The sequence below is a fragment of the Hyla sarda genome, unplaced genomic scaffold (assembly GCF_029499605.1).
Source record: "Hyla sarda isolate aHylSar1 unplaced genomic scaffold, aHylSar1.hap1 scaffold_3207, whole genome shotgun sequence".
NCBI classification, from domain to species: domain Eukaryota; kingdom Metazoa; phylum Chordata; class Amphibia; order Anura; family Hylidae; genus Hyla; species Hyla sarda.
This window is the reverse complement of record NW_026609942.1, coordinates 1-21,896: the sequence shown is the minus strand read 5'-3', so window position 1 is coordinate 21,896 and position 21,896 is coordinate 1. Positions and strand designations below refer to the sequence as shown.

The 21,896-nt window shown below is 45.4% G+C and overlaps 1 protein-coding gene across 1 annotated transcript; it reads right to left on the bottom strand.

Moving 5' to 3' along the window:
- Positions 1-192: 192 nt before the first annotated feature.
- LOC130329637 (TATA box-binding protein-associated factor RNA polymerase I subunit A-like) lies at positions 193-19,478 on the bottom strand (the record flags this gene model as incomplete). Its single annotated transcript, XM_056553514.1, has 5 exons — positions 193-1,237; positions 2,194-2,348; positions 6,819-6,942; positions 15,789-15,855; positions 19,320-19,478. Coding segments are annotated over 5 exons (642 nt in total), but the record flags the coding sequence as incomplete, so codon positions are not given.
- Between the last annotated feature and the right edge of the window lie 2,418 nt (positions 19,479-21,896).

Genomic DNA, 21,896 nt, shown 5'->3' with positions numbered 1-21,896 from the left:
TTGCTCCTACTCTGGGCAGTTCCTGGCATGGACAGAGGTGTCAGCAGAGAGAACTGTGGTCAGGCAGAAAGGAAATTAAAAAAGAAAAGAACTTCCTGTGGAGCATGCAGCGGCTGATAAGTACTGGAAGGATTAAGATTTTTATATAAAAGTAATTTACAAATCTGTTTTTAACTTTCTTGCACCAGTTGAAATTTGTTTAAACCGGAGTACCCCTTTAAGCAGCTGATAAGTATTGGAAGGATTAAGATTTTTTAATAGAAGTAATTTACAAACCTGTTTAACTTTCCGGCAACAGTTGATTTAAAAGAAAATGTTTTCCAGTGGATTACCCCTTTAAAGGGCTACTCCGGTGGAAAACGTTTTTCTTTTTATTTTATAATGAACTGGTGCCAGAAAGTTAAACAGATTTGTAAATTACTTCTATTAAAAAACAATCCTTTCAGTACTTTTTAGCAGCTGTATAATACAGAGGAAATTCTTTACTTTTTGAATTTCTTTTTTGTGTTATCCACAGTGCTCTCTGCTGACACCTGATGCCCGTATCAGGAACTGTCCACGGCAGGAGAAAATCCCCATAGCAACCCTATTCTGCTCTGGAGACAGTTCCTGACACGGACAGAGGTGTCAGCAGAGAGCACTGTGCTCGTGATGTCAGCAGAGAGCTCTGTGTTCAAAAAAGAAAATAACTTCCTCTGTAGTATTCAGCAGCTAATAAGTACTGGAAGGATTAAGATTTTTTAATAGAAGTAATTTACAAAAAACTGTTTAACTTTCTGCTTTAAACTGTTTAACTTTAAACATGAAAACAGAACACAACAAAAAGGTCCATGATGAGATCCTTCACATATAACTGGAGGGGAGGGGTGGTTGGTTCAACTAACGGTGGAGGCAGCCATTTTTTATGGAACGCACCACGGTGTATCACATGATCCATCTAAGCCGGTTAGTAATTACGAAAAGGTTTCAAGTGATACAATCCGATTCCGTTTAGTGGAGGTTTTGTCCAATATGATCCTGTGACGTACCATGTGACTGCGTCATCATAGTGTCCGACACCTCAACGTAGTGATGTATGGGTAAAATGGCTGCCTGCTTCTCTACGGTTCAGACGGCACCAACACTGGATCTGGGATGTTTTCACAGTTGTGCTTCTTAATAAACTTGTCCATACGATTCATGGCCGCCTTGTGCCGACGCCTCCCGGATACAGAGACCCAGGTATAATAGACACAGTCTGCAAGAGGGGGAGACGGGAACATATTTTAGCTCTTACAAAGAAGAATCTGTATAAAAAAAAAAACACTTAAAAAAAACAAACAGCTCTGCTACTTCGGCAGCTGTTTGGGTAGGGGATCACACGTGCCGCATTTGCTGCTGTGTCTTTTCCTACCCATTAAAGTCAATGGGTAACAAAATCACCTGCAGAAAATACCTACCCCCTAGGGTAGGATTTCCAAATCAGGGTGCCTCCAGCTGTTGCAAAACTACAACTCTCAGCATGCCCGGACAGCCTTCGGCTGTCCGGGCATGCTGGGAGTTGTAGTTTTGCATTCGCTGGAGGCACCCTCGTTGGGAAACACTGCCCTAGGGGAAGGGTCACACACACAGCGCATCCGCAGTGTATTTGACACTGTGGATGCACTACTGACCTTCCCTAGAGTGGGCCCCCTGCTGTGCCTTGCTGGGAGTTGTAGTTTTGCAACAGCTGGAGGTACCCTGGTTGGGAAACACTGCCCTAGGGGAAGGGTCACACATAGCGCATCAGCAGCGTATTTGACGCTGCGGGTGTGCTAATGCCCTTCCCTAGAGTGTGCCCCCTGCTGTACCCATGTGGCCTGCTTTGACGGCATGTAGCAGCAATTCGCCGCTATGAGCAGACACACTGGGATCTGCGAGTCCGGCACGCTTGTGCAGTGTACTCCGACATCGCGGCCATTCTCGGCCTAGCTCAGGGTGCAGGGGGAACGGCCGCCTAGTCTGTGAGTACAATGCGTGTCTGTTAGTAGCGGCAGATTGCTGCTTCAAGCAGACAAAGCAGGACGCACGATCACAGCAGGGGGCACACTCCAGGGAAGGTCAGTAGCGCATCCGCAGCATCAAATACGCTGCGCATGCGCTACGTGTGACCCAGGCCTTTAGGGTAATATAAACCTCTACCCAATGTAAAACCACTCGGTGGGGGCGACTTACCCGGTCCCTGTAACGTTCCAGCTACTAAAGCCTTTTTCATGGCAAGTTCTGCGCACTCCTGCCAGTCCTTTTTGGCGTGAAACTTTGTGAAGTGGTACGACGGCCACCAGCTCTTTCGGGGCAGCCAGGCCTCTAATACCCAAGCGCTACGATCACTGGCAAGAAAACAGATTATTATTGAGCACGTCAGCGCTTATCCAATACGGGATCCACATCAGTGTCCTAGAATAAGAAGCCGCTTCAATATCCGCAGCATTCATCTAATTGAAGCGGAGCCAATAGATCTGTAGTTTTGCAACAGCTGGAAGCACCCTGGTTGGGAAACACTGTATTAGAGAGTCGCTTTCTAAGCGGTTCCCTTATCTTTTCTTCAAAGTTTATCCACAACGACAAATCTAGTTTTAAAAAAAATATATATATCTTTATTTATTTATTATTATTTTTTTTTTTTACGAGATCACATGGATTTGCTCTCAAAATCACTTTTTTTTTTTTCTCCTTTCACATTCAGCCCAAGAAAGGTCAATAAACCATCGGGTCTGTAATAGGGACCGGTACACGCTCATCCCTGGACCTATAGGGGAAGATTTTATCAAAACCTGTCAAGAGGAAAAGTTGTCCAGTTTCCCATAGGAACCAATCAGATCGCTTATTTTTCACAGGCTTCTTTAAAAATGAAAGAAGCGATCTGATTGGTTGCTATGGGCAACTGCTCCACTCTTCCTCTGCACAGGTTTTGATAAATCTCCCCCATAATCCTTTGTTGTTGTGAAATTCGCAGCAGTTCACCCTGTAAAGCCGCTGTATAATGGGTTTAATTTGTCTATAAAAATACTAAAATATTAAAGTAAAATGAGAAAAAGGAAAATTCATCCTAATAAAAAAAAAGCACACACACATTTTTTATTTTTTTACATGAGACGTGTCAAAAGCTTTGATCAGTGTGGGTCTCAGACACATTGTAGGAGATGGAATCCAAGATTCGTATTTTAAAAAAGAATTCCCATTTATAAAAGTTATCCCCTATTCTAAGGATAGGGGGGGATAAGTGTCAGATTGCAGGGGACCGACCGCCGAGACCCCTTGCACTGCACCCCTACCCTCTGAATGAAAAGAGTAGAGATGAGCGAACTTACAGTAAATTCGATTCGTCACGAACTTCTCGGCTCGGCAGTTGATGACTTATCCTGCATAAATTAGTTCAGCTTTCAGGTGCTCCGGTGGGCTGGAAAAGGTGGATACAGTCCTAGGAAAGAGTCTCCTAGGAATGTATCCACCTTTTCCAGCCCATGGGAGCACCTGAAAGCTGAACTAATTTATGCAGGATAAGTCATCAACTGCCGAGCCGAGAAGTTTGTGACGAATCGAATTTACTGTAAGTTCGCTCATCTCTAGAAACTGCGTGTGACGCTATTTCCGGGATCATCACATGACCGGACTGAATAAAATATCCGGATTGGCTTGATTGCCGGTCAAGTGCCCGATAGCGTCCCCTGCCGTATCCCATAGCAACATGACATGTGCATTACGTAAATACATGATCGAGGGTACATGGAGAAACAAGTTTATGAGTATATAAATGCACTGCGCATACATAACCTCATATAACACATTGTTGCTCCACCTCCCCTTGCTCAACCCAATGCACACGTGTTAATAGATGTTTACATAATAGAGGAGAAAATGTAATTTTTTTCATAACTGCCCCAAACAATAAGCTCAAATAATGCAACATGTACCTAGAGTATCTAAACTTAACAAATTAGTATATATACACATTAGATCATTGCGCTGATTAAAGGGGTAGTCCAGTGGTGAAAAACGTATCCCCTATCCTAAGGATAGGGGATAAGTTTGAGATCGCGGGGGGTCCGACTGCTGGGGCCCCCTGCGATCTCTCTGTACGGGGGCCAAGCTCTCTGGCCAGATAGCGGGTGTCGACCTCCGCAAGAAGTGGCAGCCGACACGCCCCCTCAATACATCTCTATGGCAGAGCCGGAGATTGCTGAAGGCAGCGCTTCGGCTCTGCCATAGTTGTATTGAGGGGGCGTGTCGGCTGCCGCTTCGTGCGGAGGTCGACACGCCCCCTTCCCGCGGGCTGTCGGGGCTCCGTACAGGAGATCGCAGGGGGCCCCAGCGGTCAGACCCCCCGCGATTTCAAACTTATCCCCTATCCTTAGGATAGGGGATAAGTTGTTCACCACTGGGTCACCACTGGATATCTCCTTTAAGACCTCTAGGTATACGGGAATCCAATTGCAGAATCCAATAGGCTTCTCTTGAGAAGACCAGTTTGGACCAATCTCCCCCCACGTCGGGGTCTCCTCACTTTCTCTATCCCTACAATGGAGATGCAAGATGCATTTCCACTGTGTTTGTCTCGTATATGCTTGGACAGACCAGACGTGGATCTATTCCCCACATCCACTGCTGGATATTGTGAGTATCGCATGTGTTCCGCAACTCTCAATTTGAGCTTGCGTGTGGTACAACCCCCGCACTGTAACTGGCATTCATTACAAGTGACCAGGTAAAGAACGGGGTCAGTATTACAGTTAATGAGAGAATTGATGGCAAAAGATTTCTTAGTAGTGCATGAGGAAAAATGTCTGGTGCTAGTCACATATTTGCAACATGTGCATCTAGTACCATTGCATTTGAAAAACCCCGTTGTAGTTAACCAATTATTGTTCGCACTGCTGATGATCGAAGAGTGATATTCCCCAAGCGATAGTCTCTCTCTCAGCGTTTGTGCTCTTCTCGCTACCATTCTCACACCTGTACTCAAAATGTCGGACACTTGTGTATCCTGATGGAGTACTGGTAAATGTTTGTAAAGAATTTGTTTTATTTCATCAAAGTCCATCGAAAATGGGGTAGAAAAGGTAAGTGTGACATCTTTTTGTTTTTCTTGACTGTCTTTAATTTTATTATTTTGTTTCTTTTGATTATGTTTAGTGTTGTCCAGGTAATCTTCTCTCTTTTTTCCTTCTGCTATTTTTTTTGGCACGGTTCAGTACATTCGGACTATATCCCCTCTTTTTGAGACGTAAATTAATGTCTGCTGCAGAATTGTTACATAGTTCTTCCGATGAGGATGCTCTCCTAGCCCTTATGTATTCACCAATGTGCAAATTAATAATACCGTATATACTCGAGTATAAGCCAAGTTTTTCAGCGCGATTTTTCGTGCTGAAAACACCCCCCTCGGCTTATACTCGAGTGAACTCTCCACCCGCAGTGGTCTTCAACCTGCGGACCTCCGGAGGTCAGCAGGTTGAAGACCACTGCGGCCTTCGACATCATCCAGCCCCCTCTCATCCCCCTTTAGTTCTGTACAGTACTCACCTCCGCTCGGCGTTGGTCCGGTGCTGCAGGACTGTCCGGAGAGGAGGTGGTCCGGTGGGATAGTGGTTCCGGGCTGCTATCTTCACCGGGGAGGCCTCTTCTAAGCGCTTCGGGCCCGGCCCCAGAATAGTCACGTTGCCTTGACAACGACGCAGAGGTACGTTCATTACCAACGTACTTCTGCGTCATTGTCAAGGCAACGCCTCTATTCCGGGCCGGAAGCGCGGAGAAGAGGCGCCCCCGGTGAAGATAGCAGCCCGGAACCACTATCCCACCGGACCACCTCCTCTCCGGACAGCCCTGCAGCACCGGACCAGCGCCGAGCGGAGGTGAGTACTGTACAGAACTAAAGGGGGGTGAGAGGGGGCTGTATGATGTCGAAGGCCGCAGTGGTCTTCAACCTGCGGACCTCCGGAGGTTTCAAAACTACAACTCCCAGCAAGCCCGGACAGCCGATGGCTGCCCGGGCTTGCTGGGAGTTGTAGTTTTGAAACCTCTGGAGGTCCGCAGGTTGAAGACCACTGAGGGCGGATGATGACAAGAGGATGATGAAGGGGGGGTGTGGGATGATGACAAGAGGATGATGGAGGGGGGGTGTGGGATGATGAAGGGGGGTGGGGATGATGACAAGGGGATGATGAAGGGGGGGGGTGTGGGATGATGACAAGGGAATGATGAAGGGGGGATGTGTGGGATGATGACAAGGGGATGATGACAGGTGATGATGACGCCTGGATGATGACAGGTGATGATGATGATGCGGGTCTGGATGATGACAGGCGGTGATGATGATGGGGATGTTAATGACGGGTCTGGATGATGACAGGGGGAATGATGTATTTCCCACCCTAGGCTTATACTCGAGTCAATAACTTTTCCTGGGATTTTGGGTTGAAATTAGGGGTCTCGGCTTATACTCGGGTCGGCTTATACTCGAGTATATACGGTAGGTTGCATGCAGTCAGCTTTCTATATAAAGATGAACTGACTGTGTTGGTGTTAGAATTCCCCACGAGTGTTACATCAAGAAAATTAACTGTGTCTTTCTCCATATTACAGGTACATTTCAGATTGAAATCATTGTTATTAAGGTATTGAAAGAACTCAATTGCCTGTCCTGATGGTGTTTGTTTGTAGTCTGTAATAATGGACACGGTTATGCATGAAAACTGCATTAAAAAACAACGGTCGTTCAACTGGACCATCAATGTGGGGAACAACCACAACACAAACAAATAAAAGACTTTCTCCCCTGCACTTTAATACTTGTCACTTACTGGCGAAAAGTTCTCTTCAGCTGCTTTGCCAAGTAACTCCAAGCCTTTAGATCCTTCTTCCAACCCGAAAATTCCAAGAGATCAAAAAGAACCTGTAGAGCAAGCTTCTGATCGTCTTCTGAGTCTGTCAAAAGATCAGCAAAATTAGAATCTGAAAGCAGAAAACCCCAGTCCGATATTTCCATGTCCCAGATATTTTGTCTACTAGGAGGATCTGTCCTGTGTGGTGTAGTATAGAGGATCTGTCCTGTGTGGTGTAGTATAGAGGATCTCTCCTGTGTGGTGTAGTATAGAGGATCTCTCCTGTGTGGTGTAGTATAGAGGATCTCTCCTGTGTAGTGTAGTATAGAGGATCTCTCCTGTGTGGTGTAGTATAGAGGATCTCTCCTGTGTGGTGTAGTATAGAGGATCTGTCCTGTGTGGTGTAGTATAGAGGATCTCTCCTGTGTGGTGTAGTATAGAGGATCTGTCCTGTGTGGTGTAGTATAGAGGATCTCTCCTGTGTAGTGTAGTATAGAGGATCTCTCCTGTGTGGTGCAGTATAGAGGATCTCTCCTGTGTGGTGTAGTATAGAGGATCTCTCCTGTGTGGTGTAGTATAGGGGATCTCTCCTGTGTGGTGTAGTATAGAGGATCTCTCCTGTGTGGTGTAGTATAGAGGATCTGTCCTGTGTGGTGTAGTATAGAGGATCTCTCCTGTGTGGTGTAGTATAGAGGATCTGTCCTGTGTGGTGTAGTATAGAGGATCTGTCCTGTGTGGTGTAGTATAGAGGATCTGTCCTGTGTGGTGTAGTATAGAGGATCTCTCCTGTGTGGTGTAGTATAGAGGATCTCTCCTGTGTGGTGTAGTATAGAGGGTCTGTCCTGTGTGGTGTAGTATAGAGGATCTCTTCTGTGTGGTGTAGTATAGAGGGTCTGTCCTGTGTGGTGTAGTATAGAGGATCTCTCCTGTGTGGTGCAGTATAGAGGATCTCTCCTGTGTGGTGTAGTATAGAGGATCTCTCCTGTGTGGTGTAGTATAGAGGATCTCTCCTGTGTGGTGTAGTATAGAGGATCTGTCCTGTGTGGTGTAGTATAGAGGATCTCTCCTGTGTGGTGTAGTATAGAGGATCTCTCCTGTGTGGTGTAGTATAGAGGGTCTGTCCTGTGTGGTGTAGTATAGAGGATCTCTCCTGTGTGGTGCAGTATAGAGGATCTCTCCTGTGTGGTGTAGTATAGAGGATCTCTCCTGTGTGGTGTAGTATAGAGGATCTCTCCTGTGTGGTGTAGTATAGAGGATCTGTCCTGTGTGGTGTAGTATAGAGGATCTCTCCTGTGTGGTGTAGTATAGAGGATCTCTCCTGTGTGGTGTAGTATAGAGGGTCTGTCCTGTGTGGTGTAGTATAGAGGATCTCTCCTGTGTGGTGTAGTATAGAGGATCTCTCCTGTGTAGTGTAGTATAGAGGATCTCTCCTGTGTGGTGTAGTATAGAGGATCTCTCCTGTGTGGTGTAGTATAGAGGATCTGTCCTGTGTGGTGTAGTATAGAGGATCTCTCCTGTGTGGTGTAGTATAGAGGATCTGTCCTGTGTGGTGTAGTATAGAGGATCTCTCCTGTGTAGTGTAGTATAGAGGATCTCTCCTGTGTGGTGCAGTATAGAGGATCTCTCCTGTGTGGTGTAGTATAGAGGATCTCTCCTGTGTGGTGTAGTATAGGGGATCTCTCCTGTGTGGTGTAGTATAGAGGATCTCTCCTGTGTGGTGTAGTATAGAGGATCTGTTCTGTGTGGTGTAGTATAGAGGATCTCTCCTGTGTGGTGTAGTATAGAGGATCTCTCCTGTGTGGTGTAGTATAGAGGATCTGTCCTGTGTGGTGTAGTATAGAGGATCTGTCCTGTGTGGTGTAGTATAGAGGATCTCTCCTGTGTGGTGTAGTATAGAGGATCTCTCCTGTGTGGTGTAGTATAGAGGGTCTCTCCTGTGTGGTGTAGTATAGAGGATCTGTCCTGTGTGGTGTAGTATAGAGGATCTGTCCTGTGTGGTGTAGTATAGAGGATCTCTCCTGTGTGGTGTAGTATAGAGGATCTCTCCTGTGTGGTGTAGTATAGAGGATCTCCCCTGTGTAGTGTAGTATAGAGGATCTCTCCTGTGTGGTGTAGTATAGAGGATCTCTCCTGTGTGGTGTAGTATAGAGGATCTGTCCTGTGTGGTGTAGTATAGAGGATCTCTCCTGTGTGGTGTAGTATAGAGGATCTGTCCTGTGTGGTGTAGTATAGAGGATCTCTCCTGTGTAGTGTAGTATAGAGGATCTCTCCTGTGTGGTGCAGTATAGAGGATCTCTCCTGTGTGGTGTAGTATAGAGGATCTCTCCTGTGTGGTGTAGTATAGGGGATCTCTCCTGTGTGGTGTAGTATAGAGGATCTCTCCTGTGTGGTGTAGTATAGAGGATCTGTCCTGTGTGGTGTAGTATAGAGGATCTCTCCTGTGTGGTGTAGTATAGAGGATCTCTCCTGTGTGGTGTAGTATAGAGGATCTGTCCTGTGTGGTGTAGTATAGAGGATCTGTCCTGTGTGGTGTAGTATAGAGGATCTCTCCTGTGTGGTGTAGTATAGAGGATCTCTCCTGTGTGGTGTAGTATAGAGGGTCTCTCCTGTGTGGTGTAGTATAGAGGATCTGTCCTGTGTGGTGTAGTATAGAGGATCTGTCCTGTGTGGTGTAGTATAGAGGATCTGTCCTGTGTGGTGTAGTATAGAGGATCTGTCCTGTGTGGTGTAGTATAGAGGATCTCTCCTGTGTGGTGTAGTATAGAGGATCTGTCCTGTGTGGTGTAGTATAGAGGATCTCTCCTGTGTGGTGTAGTATAGAGGATCTCTCCTGTGTTGTGTAGTATAGAGGATCTGTCCTGTGTGGTGTAGTATGGAGGATCTCTCCTGTGTGGTGTAGTATAGAGGATCTCTCCTGTGTGGTGTAGTATAGAGGATCTGTCCTGTGTGGTGTAGTATAGAGGATCTGTCCTGTGTGGTGTAATATAGATCTCTCCTGTGTTGTGTAGTATAGAGGATCTGTCCTGTGTGGTGTAGTATAGAGGATCTCTCCTGTGTGGTGTAGTATAGAGGATCTCTCCTGTGTGGTGTAGTATAGAGGATCTCTCCTGTGTGGTGTAGTATAGAGGATCTGTCCTGTGTGGTGTAGTATAGAGGATCTCTCCTGTGTGGTGTAGTATAGAGGATCTCTCCTGTGTGGTGTAGTATAGAGGATCTGTCCTGTGTGGTGTAGTATAGAGGATCTCTCCTGTGTGGTGTAGTATAGAGGATCTGTCCTGTGTGGTGTAGTATAGGGGATCTCTCCTGTGTGGTGTAGTATAGAGGATCTCTCCTGTTGGGATGTAGAATAGGGGATCTCTCCTGTGTGGTGTAGTATAGAGGATCTCTCCTGTGTGGTGTAGTATAGAGGATCTGTCCTGTGTGGTGTAGTATAGAGGATCTGTCCTGTGTGGTGTAGTATAGAGGATCTGTCCTGTGTGGTGTAGTATATAGGATCTCTCCTGTGTGGTGTAGTATAGAGGATCTGTCCTGTGTGGTGTAGTATAGAGGATCTCTCCTGTGTGGTGTAGTATATAGGATCTGTCCTGTGTGGTGTAGTATATAGGATCTCTCCTGTGTGGTGTAGTATAGAGGATCTGTCCTGTGTGGTGTAGTATAGAGGATCTGTCCTGTGTGGTGTAGTATAGAGGATCTCTCCTGTGTGGTGTAGTATAGAGGATCTGTCCTGTGTGGTGTAGTATAGGGGATCTCTCCTGTGTGGTGTAGTATAGAGGATCTCTCCTGTTGGGATGTAGAATAGGGGATCTCTCCTGTGTGGTGTAGTATAGAGGATCTCTCCTGTGTGGTGTAGTATAGAGGATCTCTCCTGTGTGGTGTAGTATAGAGGATCTGTCCTGTGTGGTGTAGTATAGAGGATCTCTCCTGTGTGGTGTAGTATAGAGGATCTCTCCTGTGTGGTGTAGTATAGAGGATCTGTCCTGTGTGGTGTAGTATAGAGGATCTCTCCTGTGTGGTGTAGTATAGAGGATCTGTCCTGTGTGGTGTAGTATAGGGGATCTCTCCTGTGTGGTGTAGTATAGAGGATCTCTCCTGTTGGGATGTAGAATAGGGGATCTCTCCTGTGTGGTGTAGTATAGAGGATCTCTCCTGTGTGGTGTAGTATAGAGGATCTGTCCTGTGTGGTGTAGTATAGAGGATCTCTCCTGTGTGGTGTAGTATAGAGGATCTCTCCTGTGTGGTGTAGTATAGAGGATCTCTCCTGTGTGGTGCAGTATAGAGGATCTCTCCTGTGTGGTGTAGTATAGAGGATCTGTCCTGTGTGGTGTAGTAAAGAGGATCTCTCCTGTGTGGTGTAGTATAGAGGATCTGTCCTGTGTGGTGTAGTATAGAGGATCTCTCCTGTGTGGTGTAGTATAGAGGATCTCTCCTGTGTGGTGTAGTATAGAGGATCTGTCCTGTGTGGTGTAGTATAGGGGATCTCTCCTGTGTGGTGTAGTATAGAGGATCTCTCCTGTGTGGTGTAGTATAGAGGATCTCTCCTGTGTGGTGTAGTATAGAGGATCTCTCCTGTGTGGTGTAATATAGAGGATCTCTCCTGTGTGGTGCAGTATAGAGGATCTCTCCTGCGTGGTTTAGTATAGATGATCTCTCCTGTGTGGTGTAGTATGGAGGATCTCTCCTGTGTGGTGTAGTATAGATGATCTCTCCTGTGTGGTGTAGTATAGAGGATCTCTCCTGTGTGGTGTAGTAAGGAGGATCTCTCCTGTGTGGTGTAGTATAGAGGATCTGTCCTGTGTGGTGTAGTATAGAGGATCTGTCCTGTGTGGTGTAGTATAGAGGATCTCTCCTGTGTGGTGTAGTATAGAGGATCTGTCCTGTGTGGTGTAGTATAGAGGATCTGTCCTGTGTGGTGTAGTATAGAGGATCTGTCCTGTGTGGTGTAGTATAGAGGATCTGTCCTGTGTGGTGTAGTATAGAGGATCTGTCCTGTGTGGTGTAGTATAGGGGATCTCTCCTGTGTGGTGTAGTATAGAGGATCTGTCCTGTGTGGTGTAGTATAGAGGATCTGTCCTGTGTGGTGTAGTATAGAGGATCTCTCCCGTGTGGTGTAGTATAGAGGATCTCTCCCGTGTGGTGTAGTATAGAGGATCTCTCCTGTGTGGTGTAGTATAGAGGATCTCTCCTGTGTGGTGTAGTATAGAGGATCTCTCCTGTGTGGTGTAGTATAGAGGATCTCTCCTGTGTGGTGTAGTATAGAGGATCTGTCCTGTGTGGTGTAGTATAGAGGATCTGTCCTGTGTGGTGTAGTATAGAGGATCTGTCCTGTGTGGTGTAGTATAGAGGATCTGTCCTGTGTGGTGTAGTATAGAGGATCTCTCCTGTGTGGTGTAGTATAGAGGATCTCTCCTGTGTGGTGTAGTATAGAGGATCTGTCCTGTGTGGTGTAGTATAGAGGATCTCTCCTGTGTGGTGTAGTATAGAGGATCTGTCCTGTGTGGTGTAGTATAGAGGATCTCTCCTGTGTGGTGTAGTATAGAGGATCTGTCCTGTGTGGTGTAGTATAGAGGATCTCTCCTGTGTGGTGTAGTATAGAGGATCTCTCCTGTGTGGTGTAGTATAGAGGATCTCTCCTGTGTGGTGTAGTATAGAGGATCTCTCCCGTGTGGTGTAGTATAGAGGATCTCTCCTGTGTGGTGTAGTATAGAGGATCTCTCCTGTGTGGTGTAGTATAGGGGATCTCTCCTGTGTGGTGTAGTATAGAGGATCTGTCCTGTGTGGTGTAGTATAGGGGATCTCTCCTGTGTGGTGTAGTATAGAGGATCTCTCCTGTGTGGTGTAGTATAGAGGATCTCTCCTGTGTGGTGTAGTATAGAGGATCTCTCCTGTGTGGTGTAGTATAGAGGATCTGTCCTGTGTGGTGTAGTATAGAGGATCTCTCCTGTGTGGTGTAGTATAGAGGATCTGTCCTGTGTGGTGTAGTATAGAGGATCTGTCCTGTGTGGTGTAGTATAGAGGATCTCTCCTGTGTGGTGTAGTATAGAGGATCTCTCCTGTGTGGTGTAGTATAGAGGATCTGTCCTGTGTGGTGTAGTATAGAGGATCTCTCCTGTGTGGTGTAGTATAGAGGATCTCTCCTGTGTGGTGTAGTATAGAGGATCTCTCCTGTGTGGTGTAGTATAGAGGATCTGTCCTGTGTGGTGTAGTATAGAGGATCTCTCCTGTGTGGTGTAGTATAGAGGATCTCTCCTGTGTGGTGCAGTATAGAGGATCTCTCCTGTGTGGTGTAGTATAGAGGATCTGTCCTGTGTGGTGTAGTATAGAGGATCTCTCCTGTGTAGTGTAGTATAGAGGATCTCTCCTCTGTGGTGTAGTATAGAGGATCTGTCCTGTGTGGTGTAGTATAGAGGATCTGTCCTGTGTGGTGTAGTATAGAGGATCTCTCCTGTGTGGTGTAGTATAGAGGATCTCTCCTGTGTGGTGTAGTATAGAGGATCTGTCCTGTGTGGTGTAGTATAGAGGATCTGTCCTGTGTGGTGTAGTATAGAGGATCTCTCCTGTGTGGTGTAGTATAGAGGTTCTCTCCTCTGTGGTGTAGTATAGAGGATCTGTCCTGTGTAGTGTAGTATAGAGGATCTCTCCTCTGTGGTGTAGTATAGAGGATCTGTCCTGTGTGGTGTAGTATAGAGGATCTCTCCTGTGTGGTGTAGTATAGAGGATCTCTCCTGTGTGGTGTAGTATAGAGGATCTCTCCTGTGTGGTGTAGTATAGAGGATCTGTCCTGTGTGGTGTAGTATAGAGGATCTCTCCCGTGTGGTGTAGTATAGAGGATCTCTCCTGTGTGGTGTAGTATAGAGGATCTCTCCTGTGTGGTGTAGTATAGAGGATCTCTCCTGTGTGGTGTAGTATAGAGGATCTGTCCCGTGTGGTGCAGTATAGAGGATCTCTCCTGTGTGGTGTAGTATAGAGGATCTCTCCTGTGTGGTGTAGTATAGAGGATCTCTCCTGTGTGGTGTAGTATAGAGGATCTGTCCTGTGTGGTGTAGTATAGAGGATCTGTCCTGTGTGGTGTAGTATAGAGGATCTGTCCTGTGTGGTGTAGTATAGAGGATCTGTCCTCTGTGGTGTAGTATAGAGGATCTGTCCTGTGTGGTGTAGTATAGAGGATCTCTCCTGTGTGGTGTAGTATAGAGGATCTGTCCTGTGTGGTGTAGTATAGAGGATCTGTCCTGTGTGGTGTAGTATAGAGGATCTCTCCTGTGTGGTGTAGTATAGAGGATCTCTCCTGTGTGGTGTAGTATAGAGGATCTCTCCTGTGTGGTGTAGTATAGAGGATCTCTCCTGTGTGGTGTAGTATAGAGGATCTCTCCTGTGTGGTGTAGTATAGAGGATCTCTCCTGTGTGGTGTAGTATAGAGGATCTCTCCTGTGTGGTGTAGTATAGAGGATCTCTCCTGTGTGGTGTAGTATAGAGGATCTCTCCTGTGTGGTGTAGTATAGAGGATCTGTCCTGTGTGGTGTAGTATAGAGGATCTCTCCTGTGTGGTGTAGTATAGAGGATCTGTCCTGTGTGGTGTAGTATAGAGGATCTCTCCTGTGTGGTGTAGTATAGAGGATCTCTCCTGTGTTGTGTAGTATAGAGGATCTGTCCTGTGTGGTGTAGTATGGAGGATCTCTCCTGTGTGGTGTAGTATAGAGGATCTCTCCTGTGTGGTGTAGTATAGAGGATCTGTCCTGTGTGGTGTAGTATAGAGGCTGTGTCCTGTGTGGTGTAGTATAGAGGATCTGTCCTGTGTGGTGTAGTATAGAGGATCTCTCCTGTGTGGTGTAGTATAGAGGATCTGTCCTGTGTGGTGTAGTATAGAGGATCTGTCCTGTGTGGTGTAGTATAGAGGATCTCTCCTGTGTGGTGTAGTATAGAGGATCTCTCCTGTGTGGTGTAGTATAGAGGATCTCTCCTGTGTGGTGTAGTATAGAGGATCTGTCCTGTGTGGTGTAGTATAGAGGATCTCTCCTGTGTGGTGTAGTATAGAGGATCTCTCCTGTGTGGTGTAGTATAGAGGATCTGTCCTGTGTGGTGTAGTATAGAGGATCTCTCCTGTGTGGTGTAGTATAGAGGATCTGTCCTGTGTGGTGTAGTATAGAGGATCTCTCCTGTGTGGTGTAGTATAGAGGATCTCTCCTGTGTGGTGTAGTATAGAGGATCTCTCCTGTGTGGTGTAGTATAGAGGATCTCTCCCGTGTGGTGTAGTATAGAGGATCTCTCCTGTGTGGTGTAGTATAGAGGATCTCTCCTGTGTGGTGTAGTATAGGGGATCTCTCCTGTGTGGTGTAGTATAGAGGATCTGTCCTGTGTGGTGTAGTATAGAGGATCTGTCCTGTGTGGTGTAGTATAGAGGATCTCTCCCGTGTGGTGTAGTATAGAGGATCTGTCCCGTGTGGTGTAGTATAGAGGATCTGTCCTGTGTGGTGTAGTATAGAGGATCTCTCCTGTGTGGTGTAGTATAGAGGATCTGTCCTGTGTGGTGTAGTATAGAGATTCTGTCCTGTTAGACATCAGGGTCTGTAAGGTAATTGGATTTACTGCAGATAGTCTGCACAGTTACAGAGATCCAGTATGGTTTCTGTCTGCCACCTAGTGGTAAGGTGTAATAATGCAAGAAAGGTTATCTGAATATTAAAATAAACCATACCTGCAGTTTATTTTTAATAATTAAAATACTTTTTTATTTTTTTCTGCTTGCATTTTCTTTATTCTATTGTATTTGTTATGGGGGCCACCATGCTGCCTGAGCTGCTATTATGAGCTGTGGGCCGCATGAATCGTTTCCTTTCAGCCAATAAAGTCTTGTCCCTTGGTGAGCGCTCTGTGGCTGCAGGAGGTGCCATTCGTCGGAGGTGGGGGGGGGGGGGGGGAGACCCTTACCCTGCAAATGTCATAATGGTGACTTACCAGCACTGTGAAGGAGTTTGCTAAAATTCAGCATAAGTTTGTGGGATGGCGTCATGGCATACAATGGCTGAAAAAAAGGAAGAAAAATAAATAAAACCACAACTGGTAGATCGATTTTTTGGGGGAAATTTGATAGGGCTCAACTGTACCCCAGCCTTCAGCTGTCCGGGCATGCTGGGAGTTGTAGTTTTGCAACAGCTGGAGGCACCCTGGTCGGAAACCACTGCCTTAACCCTTTAGCTTTAGTGAGAAATGTCAGAGAACAGTCAGAGAACAGGCAGATTGTAGCCTTGAGGCGGACTCTGATCTGAACAGTGCCTCTGTATAGGTAGTATAAATAAATATTATTTTTATTATTTATTTTATTATTATTAATAAATAATAATAATTACAAATAATAAATAAATTATTTATTACTATTTTTTATTATTATAATTTTTATATATTTATTATAATTATTATTTTTATTATTATTATTATTATTAGAGATGAGCGAAGTTACAGTGATTCGATTCGTCACAAACTTCTCGGCTCGGCAGTTGCTGATCAGCTTTCAGGTGCTCCGGTGGGCTGAAAAAAGGTGGAAACAGTCCTGGGAGACTCTCTCTCCTAGGACTGTATCCAAGTTCGTGAAGAATCCAATCACTGTCCAAACAATAGAAAAAAAGACCTCACTGAATTGCAGTAGCACACCAAGAAATGATCAAGTATCAATTTTATTAGCAAAAGAAAATGACAAAAACAGACAAATCGCACACATGGTAATTCATCGATAAATGACAAACCATTTAAAAATCTGTTTTACAAAAACCAGTACACAACCTGGGGGAGGGGCCATGAACCCCCTTCACCTAAACTGACACCCGTCCTCAAATATTGTAAATAAAACTTCCAACCATAAGTCCGGTCTAGATAGACAGTACAGGAATACTATTGTAATTCATAAAGTTTCTTATAAAGTGCCTGACGTCTGTACAAAAAATGATCCATAAAGTGCAAATTCATATGCACAATATAATATAAAGTGCCTGATGTACATATAAAATGCAACAATGTAATGGTAAATCACAGTCACAAAGATACAACTGGAGGCAATGGACTAATACTTGCCCATCCTAATGTCCTATATTAGAAACAAGCGTGCCAGACCGGAGGAAGGCTGGGTTCACACCACGTTTTTCAAATACGGTTACCGTATACGGTTTTCCGCTAAATAACGTATGGCAAAAACCGTATACAACCGTATGACTCCAAATTAAAACGTATACGGTTTTTCCCCGTACGGTTCTCTCCGTTTGCATCAGTTTTTGCCAACAGTTTTGCTATTTTGTTGGAATTAGTTTTCCAGCAATTTAATAAAGTTACTATTGTTCTATTGAAATTCCAATCTGCGCATGTGTCAACTCCAAAAAACGGATTCGAAAAACCGTGTGCAACCGTATTCTGAAATTCTGTGTACGGTTCTCACAGACAACAATGTTAAAAGAACCGCATACGGTTCGCATACGGTTTTCCAACCGGAGGCAAAAACGTGGTCGACAGCGTTTTTGCCTACGGATGAAAAATCGGCAAAACCGTATCCGAGGCAAAACGGATGGAACCGTACACAACATTTGGAATACGGTTTACAATGCATTCTCTATGCATACGGATTCGGATACAGTCGTATACGTTTTTTTTGCGGAAAACCGTATACGGTTATCGTATTTGAAAAACGTGGTGTGAACCCAGCCTAAGGCTGATATGCATAATGCAGGAATAAGGAAGGACGGGGTCACTGAGACCCCCACGCATTCCGTTGCCCAAATGGCTACTTCCTCAGGGGTGTTTAACGGAACGCGTGGGGTTCTCAGTGACCCCGCCCTTCCTTATTCCTGCATTATGCATATCAGCCTTACTCCGGTCTGGGACGCTCGTTTCTAACCACGTGTGCAATTTGTCTGTTTTTGTCATTTTCTTGTGTCTTATCATCACTGAGTAGCACCCTATTTATTATTAGGTTGAGCCCCCTCATTTTTCTTCTATTTTTTTTTTTTTTTATTAAATCACTGTAACTTCGCTCATCTCTAATGTATCAAAACGTGTGTACACATTTTTAACAAATACACGGTTAAAAACCGTATACGGTTTGAAAAATGGTGTACGGTTGCATCCATTTTTTAAAGAAAAAAATGTATACGTTTTTAACTTTTCACTCGATTTTGTATTAAGTTTCACTTGTTTGAAAAAAAAACGTGCAAAGTCAAAAACCGTATGGTGAAAACTGGATGAAACCGTACGCACACATATAGTTCTGTACGGTTCCCATTGACTCCCATGTTTAAAAAAAAAAAACAACGCATACGGTTTAATACAGTTTTTCACCCGGACCATAAAACGTGGTAGACTACTGTTTTGGGTACGGATAAAAAAAACGGACAGAACCGTATAAGATGCAAAACGGACTAAACCGGATGATGCGTTTGACATACGGTTTACAATGTTGCCGTATTTTTCGCCGTATAAGACGCACTTTTTCTTCCCCAAAACTGGGGGGAAAAAGTCGGTGCGTCTTATACGGCGAATACATCCCCTATCGCGGCGGTCCCTGCGGCCATCAACGGCCGGGACCCGCGGCTAATACAGGACATCACCGATCGCGGTGATGCCCTGTATTAACCCTTCAGACGCGGCGATCAAAGCTGACCGCCGCGTCTGAAGGGAAAGTGACACTAACCCGGCTGTTCAGTCGGGCTGTTTGGGACCACCGCGATTTCACCGTGGCGGTCCCGAACAGCCCGACTGAATAGCCGGGTTAGTGCTTACAGGACACCGGGAGGGACCTTACCTTACCTCGGTGTTCAGGGATCCCCTGTATGGCCGGCACTCTCCTTCCTCATCATCACGTCGTCGCGTACGTGCGTCGGCGTGCGTAACGACGTGATGGCGGCGACGGAGAGCGAGGATACCCGGCCGGCAGCAGAGACGTTCCGGAGCGACGGGAACACGGCGACAGCGATGGAGCGACATCCAGGGCAGCGGTGACGGGTCGGGAGCGGCGGGGACACGTGAGTATTACCTCCTATGCAGTGGTCTTCAATCTGCGGACCTCCAGATGTTGCAAAACTACAACTCCCAGCATGCCCGGACAGCCAACGGCTGTCCGGGCATGCTGGGAGTTGTAGTTTTGCAACATCTGGAGGTCCGCAGGTTGAAGACCACTATTGGGTTCAAAATCTTTATTTTTTTTTAGATTTTGCCCCTAAAAATTGGGTGCGTCTTATAGGACGAAAAATACAGTAAGTCAATACATACGGTTTTCTATACAGTTCCGTACGGTTTTTAACTTGAAACCGTATACGGGAACTGTATAGCAAAAACGTGGTGTGCGTGCAGCCTCAGTAACCGAGCCCAATTCAGGTCGGATCGCCCCCGATATCAGATACTTTCGCCTTATCCTGTGGATAGGGAAATACGTTTTGGTTGCCCGGGGTATTTCTTTAATCATTTATTTATATATATTATATCTATCTCATAGTACCAAATACCCACCCTTAGAGTATTTATAAGCATTTCATCAGAAGCCTCATTCCTCGTCATGAACTCGTACAGGTACACGTGGGCATTAGGATTGGCCGGGTTCTTAGTATTATTTGCATATTCTGTTAAGACCTTTTCTGCCTCCTGTTTTTCTCCAGATGATTCAAGAAGCTGAAAATAAATAAATAAATAAATTAATTAATTAATAAAATTCACGAATGGATTATGATAAACCGCACAACTGTAATATACTTTGTGTTTTAATTTCTAACCAATTGTAAGATCGTTCCATACATAGAAGTTCCCTAGCACAGATATATCACAACATAAGTGACCAGAAGACGTGCACTGTCAGTCAATGGGTAGTTTTGCTTTTTAAAGGGGGTACTCCGCAGAATTTTTATTTTTTTTTAAATCAACAAGTGCCAGATTTGTAAATTAATTCAATTAAAAAATCGTAATCCTTCCAGTACTTATCAGCTGCTGTATGCTCCACAGGAAGTTGTGTAGTGCTTTCCGGTCTGACCACAGTGCTCTCTGCTGACACCTCTGTCCGTGTCAGGGACTGTCCAGAGCAGGAGAGGTTTGCTATGGGTATTTGCTCCTGCTCTGGAAATTTCCTAAAATGGACAGAGGGTGTCAGCAGAGAGCACTGTGGTCAGACGAAAAAGAAATTAAAAATAAAAGAACTTCCTCTGCAGTATTCAGCAGCTGATAAGTACTGGAAGGATTAAGATTTTTAAATAGAAGTAATTTACAAATCTGTATAACTTTCTAGCACCAGTTGATTTAAAAAGAAAATAATAATGTCTTCCAGTGGAGTACCCCTTTAAAATTCAAAAAGTCAGAAAAAAAGCACAGACCTGGTTCTACTACAGCACAGGTTTTGTTATAACGTTTCACAACGCGAGCTAAACAGACAAGCAGCAAACCCCTCTTTGTTCTGCCCTCCAGAGGGGCGAGGGCCAAAATACTAAATACATAGAAGTTCCCTAGCAAAGATATATCACAAGATAAGTGATCAGAAGAACCATCATTGTGACGTGAAACAGGCAGTCGCCTGGTCCACGCCTCAGCACCACCATTCATCCCAGCGAGATAGCCGAAGTTTGTTTGATGTTTTGTCTATACAGTTCAAGCATTACCTACAAGCTGTTCAATGAGCGCTATGTCTTTTTCTATAATGACTATTATTTGGAATGAACTGTTCTGATATTTTGCACCCCGTTATGTGCTTATTGGCAAAGAGTCTGTCTGCCTCGTGGTTGGATTGTGTAGACATCTGTAGGGCCATTGCCTACTCTTTTCTACTATATTATAAGTGAACATTTTATGCAGAAAATATATATGCTGTGTTATACCTACCGTGTTTCCCCAAAAATACACCCTAGCTGGATTATGGGGGTGGGCTGCAACATAAGCCCTACCCCAAAAATAAGACCTAGACCAGTGATCTCCAACCTGCGGACCTCCAGATGTTGGAAATGTTTGCAACATATGGAGGTCCGCAGGTTGAAGACCACTGACCTAGACAATGCCGGGCTGCAAATATTAAAAAAACAACTTTAACTTACCTTCGTCCTCTGTTCCCCCGTTGCTAAGGAACCGGCCTCCCTGTCCTCCGCTGTTCTCGCTGCGGTCCTGGTGTTGGGACGTCACAGAGCCTTCAGCCTATCACCGGCCGCAGCGATGTCCCGCCTCGGCCGATGATAGGCTGAGCCCACTGTGATGTAAGAAGCCGGCCGACATCGCTGCGGCCGGTGATAGGCTGAAGGCTCTGTGACGTCCCAACACCAGGAAGCAGCAAGAACAGTGGAGGGACCATGAGGCCAGTGCCTTTGCAACGGGGGAACGGAGGACAAAGGTAAGTTAAAGTTTTGTTTTTTAATATTTGCAGCCCGGGCACAGGAATACAAAGTACAGCGCAGCAGCTAATAATTATTTGGGGGGAGAGAAGCTGCGCTCGCGGGTGACAAACGATTAGTACCCCGATGTGGGGTGCAGTGCTGGGCTGATAAACCGGCGGGGGGCAGAGCTGCGCCCATCACATGATGATAATGGGGGGGGGGTAAAAACCGTGGAACCGCCATGTTGTTCAATGTGCATACCGTACTGTAAATAAGTAAGCCCTACCCTGAAAATAAGCCCTAGTGTGTTTTTTGTGATTAAACTTAATATAAGACCCGGTCCTATTTTCGGAGAAACACGGTAGTACAGGGCCTGAGGGGGCGGGGCATAACACAAGGATTCCAAGAACAGAGCAGGGAGAATTCTTGCACATCCTCAGCCCCTGTACTATGTTTGGCCCTTTCATTTTGCCATGGGCAGGGTGTAATAGGAGACTGCTAAAATGGCCGCGCACTGCAAAACAATATTGTACCGTAGAAGAAGTCAAGCCGAGTCAGTCGCACATTTAACCCCTTAAGCACCACTTGTTTTTTCAATTTTTGCACTTTCGTTTTTTCCTCCTCACCTTCAAAAAATTACAACGCTTTCAGTTTTCCACCTACAGGCCCATATGAGGGCTGGTATTTTGCGCCACCAATTTTACTTTGTAATGACATCAATCATTTCACCCCAAAATCTACG